This window comes from Psittacula echo, assembly GCF_963264785.1.
Source record: "Psittacula echo genome assembly, chromosome: 3".
In the NCBI taxonomy this organism is placed as follows: domain Eukaryota; kingdom Metazoa; phylum Chordata; class Aves; order Psittaciformes; family Psittacidae; genus Psittacula; species Psittacula echo.
In genome coordinates, this window is record NC_137736.1 from 111,462,961 (window position 1) to 111,472,840 (window position 9,880).

At 36.7% G+C, this 9,880-nt stretch overlaps 1 protein-coding gene across 1 annotated transcript in view; it reads right to left on the reverse strand.

The window, feature by feature from the left end:
• Positions 1 to 8,143, reverse strand: part of ATM (ATM serine/threonine kinase) — a 64,185-nt gene extending 56,042 nt beyond the window's left edge. Inside the window, exons 1-8 of the mRNA XM_080612509.1 lie at positions 8,013 to 8,143; positions 7,815 to 7,927; positions 6,439 to 6,584; positions 5,833 to 5,997; positions 3,092 to 3,257; positions 2,565 to 2,803; positions 1,549 to 1,712; positions 1,002 to 1,171 (exon numbers count right to left, since the gene is read on the reverse strand). Coding sequence (XP_080468635.1) covers positions 1,002 to 1,171; positions 1,549 to 1,712; positions 2,565 to 2,803; positions 3,092 to 3,257; positions 5,833 to 5,997; positions 6,439 to 6,584; positions 7,815 to 7,927; positions 8,013 to 8,084 — 1,235 coding nt within the window. The 5' untranslated portion in view covers positions 8,085 to 8,143. The remainder of the gene's footprint in view (positions 1 to 1,001; positions 1,172 to 1,548; positions 1,713 to 2,564; positions 2,804 to 3,091; positions 3,258 to 5,832; positions 5,998 to 6,438; positions 6,585 to 7,814; positions 7,928 to 8,012) is intronic.
• Positions 8,144 to 9,880: the final 1,737 nt, after the last annotated feature.

Below are 9,880 nucleotides of genomic sequence, written 5' to 3' on the forward strand. Positions count from 1 at the left end.
GTATGTTGGAAGGATGCTGCTCATAGCAATGGCTGCAACTCTACTCAAATTACAGTACTTGTGGTATTTCTTGGAGATGGCCACCTCCACACAAATGGCATGTTTATTACTCAAAACAGGCACTTTGCCTCAATACTGAGAGCAATAAACACACATACCTACACACAAAGAAACCTGCCACCCCAGGACCCAGCTCACAAGCAGCTACACTGTTGTGAAGCCTTGTACAGCAGTTTTCCAAGAAAAGTCAGAAAGACAGAAAGGAGCACTAACGGAAAAAAACATCTGGTGTAATCTATTGTAGCTAAAAAGTCAACATTCTTGGGCTTAAGACTACAACTGGTTAGTTCTGGAAAAGTCTAGCTGTGGTCTTTTAGCTTGATTCCCTGTCATGCTCTCTGCTACAGAATCCTCCTGCAGCAGGCAGTGGAAGACGATATGTAGCTATACCTCAAGAGCAGAAGACCCTCATCAAACAAAATAACCCTCTATCAAGGTCCAAGCTAGACCTTGCCCTTCAACAGTTTTCAGGACAGATATTATGGCAAACTGTGTGAACCAGTCCAAAATGCCCAAACTGTTAATGGTTGCTGTCCTGTGACACAGCCAGCTTAAGAAATCAGTAAATCTCACGTTCACTTCCTAATACTAACAAGCTGGATCACATACGCAACACTTACATAAAGAACAGCAATATCTAGCACAAGAGACGAGCAAGAAAAAAAAAATTGGAGGCAGTAATACCTTATACACTACCACGCAGTTTACCAGACCTCATGTGTTATTCCTTAGGAAACCAAAGATACAAAATTTTTAGAGCAAGAGTGCCACAAACACTACTCATTACTTTCCAAATGCTGTGATAACCTAACCTGAGTGCTTAGATCTACGTCTGCATGTGCAGGTACTTCATCTGATAGCACATTCAGAATGTGCTATCATTCATGTCAATGTAGAAAGATTTCTGTAGTGACATTTGTTTCATGTAAAGATGGTATTACCAAGGTATGACATCAAAATCCTTCTGGGATCTTTGCAGGTTGTCTCGAATTATCTCCCAGCCTAATTCAATCCTCTTGCGCTTGCTTGGTACTGTTTCATTATTGGGCTCTCTTTGTGAAACAGCATATGACTGGGTAACTTCCAGAACTTTGGTATCCTCTGTAAAAACCTTTTATAAAGAGAAATTCAGAAGTATGCAAATAAAAAAAATGTAGTATTTAAGGGAAAACTGAAATGATAAGCTAAACTGGTCCATTTTCTCCTGTGCATAAAGCCTCTTAAGAGGCAACCAGAATTATTCTTTACTACAACAGAACCTTTGTTTATAGTCTAATAAACAACACTAGTGAAACCTAGTACAATTTAGGAGTCCACACACTTCTAAACTGCACAAAAATTAATAACTAAACACAACAGAACACAGACAAAAGGTACTAAAACATCAGTAAATGATTCTAAGGAAATGCTAAAGCCTATTACTTTAAAAAGTAAAACATACAACACAGCAAATAAATAGTCAACTTTATATTCAAATAAAAACGTTACCTGATGACAAATATCAGCCATTAATTCAATCAAATTTTCCTTTACAGCAATATTACGTGAGGCTGAAGAATACTTTCCTCTACTGCTGATGAGATTTATTTCATTCACCAGCAGATCATACAGGTTATATAAGATACTTTGCCATTTTGCTGAGTCATACGCACCTGTACACGCAAAATCAATGAAAAGATAACCTGTACCACATTGTATTGATACAATATGAAAACCTACCTATATGATGCAAAATATACACCTACCTAGACAATGCAAAGTACAGCCAAAATCAGAGTAAAGCACAAAAAGCTTAACAAATGCAGACATGCAAAACAAGTCTTATAATGGAGAATGAATAAAATAAAAAAGTGAAAAAGGTTAAAGAGAATTTAATCAGTGTATACAAGTAATTAGGGTAAGAATAAAGTTTGTAATAAACAGTTCTTTTTCTAACTGGAAAGACTATTACGATATGCAATGGATAAATTTGGACTGATTATAAACTCTGTGCCATTTGTAGACAAAGTAAAAAATCTCAACACCTTTAAAAAGAAAAAGACGCTGTAACTGAAATAGGCCATGACAGACAAGTGCAGTTACTGAGTGATCTGTGAAAAATTTTATACAGTAAGTCAGACTTAGATCATAGTAGTAATTTTTAGGCTTAAACAGACCTTGTAAGATATGAACAGGTGACAATCTAAAAATAATCTGAATTATTACTTCCCTTCCCCAAATATTGTGTGCTTTGATTCATTAAAATCACCTTTTGATTTAAAAAATTTAAACCCCAACCCTTATAGGACTTAATACAATTAATATTCTCTTACTGCATACAATTTGAAAATTCATTTTCACTTTCACTCAATATTAATGTATAGTATAAAACTACTGACAAGTAAACACCACTCCCATTAATGCTTCCAAGACTCAGAATCAAAACGCAGCAAGTTGGCACAATTCAAACAATCACATACAGTGATAGAAAAAACTCCAAAAAAAACAAATAACTTTTGCTGTACCTTTTCCCTGAGTTTTTGCACCCTTTGGATGATGAATATGAACTTGGAGACGAAACAACTCAATTATTGACTCCTTCAGGGAATCCTTTGGTCTATACTGAGTCCATATATAAAGGACTGTAGGTAAAATTTCTTCCCCTAATTTACAAATCCGCATGCGACAGTTGATAGCAAACTTATTGCAGAAGATATTCATTGCTCCAACAATATGATCCAGGCCTGCAGCACTCTTCTCCTGCCTGCAACATAAACTTAACACTCAAACTTCCAGAATAAATAATCTTATTTCTTTTCACAGGAATTGTTTAAACATAAATACTAGCAAGTAACTACATTTAGAATATTATTTGCCCACCAAATCCAGAAGTTAATATTTTCAGTAATTTATTAAATTGGTGTTCAAAGACAGAACAAAATATGCCTGAAGAAGTATTACCTGCTATTATGCAAGTATTATCCCAAATACTTAAAATGAGTTATTCTTTAAAAGCAAGTATTAGCATACAAAAGGAGCACTTGCAACATACCTTGCACACTGCATTGCTTTTGAAAAGAAGGTAAGCATATCAGAACTCAACCCATCAGTTTGGAAGCAGTACCCCCTTGCAAGTGTGTGAATTATCCTAGCCACCAAGACTCTATTAATCTTCCCAGAAGGTCTGAGGTATAATTGGCCATACAGGACCAGCAATTCTGCAAACATATTAATTAGAAAAAAAAGTATATATGACGTAATGTGTAAATAAGTTGTAAATACAAAAACATATATATACACGTATACTACAGAGGATTACATAAATGCTTGAAGCAAAATATTGCATTAAATATATAGAAACGATCATTCTGAATTGAGCTGCATTTCATTATTTACAAAAGTTAACAGCGCAGAGGGAATGTGCATATGGGAAATAAAGCATGTAGTCTTGTCTACACTGGAAATAAAGCTATATTCATTCTGAACTGGGATACAGTCTGCTTTGTGTTACACTGAGCAAAGTACCTATCGCCTCATGATCCATTTGCACAACTACTTCCATGCTCAACTTCTACTCTACATCAAGTAGAGCAGGCACAGTGGGTTCTACTTGTTGCAGAATACACAATAAAATACTTGGAAACAATTTACAGCCACACATACACTAACAAAGTATTTGGTGTAAAAGGAGTAGGTAAACAGATCAGAACAATTGAAACTGAGGCTGCCCATATTTCCATTACATGGAAATTCACCCAGCTTCCAGTTTCTTTTACTAAGATTGAGTTCACCACCTACTGGCCTCACAAGACTCCTTTGATGATGCAGCCAATATGACAGCTCATCATAATTTTTACAAATACGACTATCAACATTCAGAAGCTCAGAATTTCCAGCAGATGAGCACCTCATGAAATTAGTACTTGCTTATCTAACTTTGGACAAGAACTGGAATCCATGTTCTTACTCTCGACTCCTGCACCAGATCACTGATTTTGTAAATAGAAAACAGACTTCTCCATTGTACTCCAAGAATTATACACAAGGTGGAATTACTAAAAAAGGTTACGATAACCTTTACAAAGCTCATATATCTCTCCTTTCATAAAAGCAACTTGTTTCATTTAATGGATTTAAGTCTGACTTCCTCTAGATTTATGGCCTTTAGTCCAGCCTCAGTTCAGTAACTGAATTCAACTGTGCCCCTTAAGATCTAATGTCAACATTTCTTCTGTCACACTTCCAGCTTCCATCCATACGCAGATTCAGCTAACTTCGGTGTTCCTAACCTACCTAACTGCCACACAGTAAATCTCATAGGCTCCTCGTGCAATCTGCATGTTATCTTTCCTGTGACAGTCTTAGCTTCCCTTCTATGACTTCTTCAATATGTCTTTAACATCCCTGGTTTCTTGTCTCATTCCCTACCCACCTACCGTCAGTACTACCCAAGTACCCAATTCTTCAAATGCCTTTCCTGTGTAGTACTTTGAACTCCAGCTTCCAGCCTCTCTATCTGACCAGCCCCTACCTTCACATCCTGTGCTAACCCCCAGGCTTACAGCCCTTTGTCTTCTACCCCACTCACTGGCTCCTAGTCACGGGCAGCTTTCCTATGCAGTTGAGGCTTCAAGCTCTATATCCATGGTCAAATGGTACCAAATTCTTTAACTTCTGAGATCTCACCCTCAGGCTTTCTAACTATCAAACCACATCTCTCAATCTGAATGGTTCCATTTTATTTGCTCTGCTTTGCCAGCCTTCAGCAGGGTATTTTGGCCCCCTCCCCCCCTTCATTCCCAGTATCACCAGGCCCCTCTTCTGAGTTCTTTGCAGGTTTATTTCCATTCTGTAGTTAAGCAGCTTCTCAAGCTACAAAGCGGAGTATTTTCTCATAAAATGCTTTTCAGGAATTTAAATTGACTTTAGAGCACTACGCCCTGCAAATACAGTATTTCTACACTTTCTCCAAAATTGTACATGCAACATGCAACAAACACGACTGCAAAATTTCTAATTGCCTTTTTTTTTTTTTTTCCAAATTACTGTTCTAGTCCATCAACGAATAAAAACAGATGAGTTGAGAGCTTAGCACATGTCAAGTGATTCAAAATACATAGAAGTTATTCTCCATGATAAATAAGGTAAATATCTTGGAGTCAAATTCAATCCTCTGAAAAGTGAAAAATCCTATCTGTACTTCCACTCAGTTCAGGTTACATGCATTGTCATCACTCAACTTTTAAATCTGCTTTTATCTATTGAAATCTTAAGCTTTCTAGGTTGTCTTCTTTTTTTTATATATATGAAGTATGTGCATATAACAACAGTGACGCAACAGGCTTTTTAGGACTTTCATAAGCCAACAAAACTCTGATAATAAAATTCAATAGTAATACTTTATCAAAACTATACCAGCCACTACCTAATAATTTGTGAACAGGAGCGTACCAGTACAGTTTTATTGAGGGCATTTGCAGGGCACACATTCCATGGATTTGTTACACATATTAAGCTCTGTGGAGACCATGTGTACATATATTAACTCATATAGAACCTGATTCTATATGAGTACATATGCTTCAGCAAGCAATAGGCAAACAGTATGCAGAAAGAAAAAAACCAATTTGTAATCTTTGCTGCTTTAATTCAACTGTAAGCTTACAAGGCTGACACTTTTTTAGTCTACTTTTTGTGCAGCACCTCACACAGCAGGGCATAAAAAAAATAAAATGCACCTAATCATGCTTCTATAATAGGAAAAGACATTTGTAGTATGCTTAAAAATGTTACCTGACCACTGCTTCTGGGATATCTCACACCAATATTTCCTTACTGAGAGAATATCTTTTAGGAGTATACTACTACAATCAGATCCACATGCAGCACAACTTGTTGGATCTCTTATAATTTCCAGCACATAAATCAGAAGTTCCTGACATTTCAGCCTGGGTCCTCCTATATGAAGAAAGAACATGAGACTGTAATTAACCCAAAGTGTACCAAATAAATCTGAGTACCAAATAAAGTGTAAAATAAATGTACTGAATAAGTTATTTGTAACTGTTTATTTAAAAATAATAATTTTAAAAAAACCATCAACAGTTCAGAAACACTTCTGTTAGGAATCACCTTAAATTGTTTCTAAGGAATAAATTACTTATGAGAGGATACATCAGTTATATACCCATTGAATAATTAGAAAAAGGCACTGAGAACATCAACAAGGACAGAGAAAGAGCACAAAGGACTGATTCACATCAAGATATTTAAATTGTGAACACCTGGAAGTGAGCAAGATGAACCCCACCCTGGTAACTTACATCAGAGTAAAAACTCAAAGTTGAAAACAAAGCACCAAAACAAAACAGTAATTCCATATGAACAGATGTTACTGACTTTTATTAGCACATCTGATTAAATATTTGACCAAGCTTCCAACTTCTTGCATTTTTTTCTGTCTGGTAGTTTGGGTTGAAGCAGATGCATTTGGTTTTGTCAGCTGCAGGTTTTTCATTTCTTTCTGGAAATACTTCTGCAAGACACTTCAAAAATAAAAGAGATTAATTAATTATCTGCACATTTATGACTAAAGCAAAATACGTAATTACAGTTTTAGCCTAGAGTGTCAGTGCTTGTTCTTCTCACAATTCTAAATATCAAAGACTAAAACCAACTGAAATATATTACAGTTTTAGAATCACAGAAATAATCTATTAAAGGAGCTGTAAATTCTAAAATAATCCAGAAGCAACTTAGATAGAAAACAAATTTTCCTTTAAACTTTGTATAACGCTACACATACAATTTATAATTAGGGAAAAAAACCCCAATGACAAGTCTTTCTATTTAAGCTGCAACACTGTACAGCAAAACAGTAAGAAGTATTCTTCACTGTTTTTACTGGAGAAAAACTTCTAAGTCCTATTTCATTATTGCTAAAAATTAACATGATTACATTTTAGATCTAAAAATAGATTAAATTTTTCACTGGCCTTGTCACTAGCAATTACTGTCAATTTTCTGGCCTCCTATTTATATTCAGTTTAGAATCTGTATTTCTGCATTCTTCCTATGCATTTCTAATGTATTTCTGGCCATCTCAAAAGAAATATATAAAATTTATCAAATACCTCTTGTGATATTACTGGTAAAGCTTTGAAACAAAAACTACTCCAATGCTGAGCAATTAAAAACATAATGGAAAGCTGACCAGACACCAGCCTACGAAAGCTAACACTTCAGAGGCACTTTTAACATGAAATTTAACACTGGTCCCACTTGCTCTAAGAACAGATTGCACAGACGCTCAAACCAGTCTCGCAGTACACCTAAAGCAGATTATATAAAAAAAGGGCCTCTACAAACCTCAGCCCAGCTTCTTTAATTCACAAGCCACACTCCTTCTACTGTATCTTGAAGAACTCAGGAACACAAAACATTCTAATGAACTATCTATAATCTACATATGAACTACACATTGAAAACCAGATGCAGAGGATAATTTTCAATAAAAGAAAGCAACTATTACTTTTTGCAAGAAAAAAACAACCACCTAATTAATGATCAGTTTCCTAGCAGTTGCATGTGTTGCATTTTGGCTATTTTAAATTTACTTCCTTCAGAGACTAACATAAGTCACTTCTTGTTTACAAGCTGACAAAACTAAACCTGTAGAAAGATCAGCATTAAAAGAGGCCAAATAAACAAAAGAATGATGTTTCAAATAAGAAAACTGCAACCATTCACAAAGGAGAAAAAACAAAGGAAACTACCTAAATACAGCATCCCAGTTGAGCTGCTTTCCTTGTTTAGAATCAGAATTCCGGTCCAGCTGTAGAACTGTTTCAGAATCACGGAGAAGTCGCTTGAAATTTTCAATTTCTTTCTGAAAATGTATTTCAAGAAAAAGAATTATTAATGATTCCCTTCATTGCTAATTGAGGCACACACACCAAAAGAAAACTTGTTACCCTTCGCTCCACAGCTTTCTCATTTTCAAGACGACGACAACAAACAAGCAGATTGTGTAATGCAAGACTCATGGTTCAGTTTAACAGAAGGGTCATTTGTATCTGCAAAGAGAAGGAAACGATAAAACAGTAATTATTTTATTTTATACACAGCCAAGCCAACCAGTCAAAAAAATGGCAAAGTGATATATTTACAGAATGCTTTCGCTTGGAAGGAACCTTGAAGATCATCCAGTTGCAACCCCTGCCATGGGCAGGGACTAGACCAGGTTGCTCCAAGGCCCATCCAGCCTGACCTTGAACACTGCCAGGGATGGGGCAGTCACAGCTTCTCTGGTCAACCTGTGCCAGTGCCTTAGCACCCTCATGGAGAAGAATTTCTTCCTTATATCTAATCTAAAACTACTCCCATTCAGCTTAAAGCCATTCCCCCTTGTCCTGTCATTACATGCCCATGTAAAAAGTCCCCCTCAGGGTTTCTTGTAGGCCCCTTTAGGTACTGGCAGACTGTTATAAGGTCTCCCCTCCAGTATCAAAGACAACCGCAGTGCCATTTCACTGAAAATCTCATTCATGTCTGGGTTAGTCTTATTGATCACAAGACTGAAGCAAATTCTCATGCCAAGAATATAACCTATTCCCAAATGTAACAGTCAAAGAATAACAGCAGAGACTCCCTTCACATGACTGACTTTCTCCCTTTTTCTGAGTGGTAAGAGTAGAATTGGTCAGGCAATATAGAGTGAAATTTTAAGAAGATTCAAATGACACAGAGCTGAACACGCTCAGGCAAACGGCACTAACTTTCAATAGCCAGCTGTTATCAGTACCTATCTCAACCTCATGCTGCCAGGAGAAGGCAGCACTTTGAAAACTCTTCCTCTCTCACACCCCACATTTTTATAGGCATGCACTACCACACCGACAAATCCCTCTGGACTCAACATGTCAAAGAATGCTCAAGTATCAATCATAAGAGAAAACAACCTTTTTCTCCTGTAGCCACTTAAAATTATGCCTCATCTTCTTCAACAGAGGTTGGAATTAGCTAGATCCTGCATTTCTGGCTTACATAGTTATGCTGATGCAGAACACAACAGTGACATTACATACAATTTTCATGCTTCTCCTTTTACAACTTTAAAGCAGACCTAAGAGAAACTCTGTCAGAAAAAGACAAGACAAACTCAAAGTAACTCCACGCACATGCTGCTGAGGCTTCAGTAAATGACTGAGAATGGGCATTCATGATACACAGCACTACATCTTGAGCACTTAAGTGTGAATATAAAAACAGACATTTAGACAAGCAAAACCTTAAGTATCTACTGCCTTTTATTTATTGCCTTTGGCTTCAGTCAAGATCTGGCTGTGACTAAGTATGATCAAGAGATACACTGACTAATAGGTATGTATGAAAATAAAATGTAAGCAAGAAGGCTGGCTGTACAGTACAGCTGAACTCATTTAAATGATGAAATGAAATTAAACTTGCTTTTGCTGAAAGAGAAACTGAAAGTAGGAAGTAACTTTTTAACACTAACAGTGTCTAAAAAGCTGAAAAATGGTGGACCAAGAACTGTAGCAACATGGGGTTTATGTTGTAAGGTCTGAGTATCAAACAGGAAGATGTTAGTCCTCTAGTCCGTACTTAAGAGCATTTCAACAGGTATGACAACAGCGAAAAATTCCTAATACCGAATCCATCTACTGTTCCTCTTACATAGTTTTCCAACCACCCATTACGATCACCTTCACCTCGTGGTAAAGACTACGTCGGTCAAGGTGGGCACACATCAGTAGTGCATAAATCACTGCTCCCCAGGCATTCCCCCCTGACACGCTCCCGCGCCAGAGCACGGGGCGTT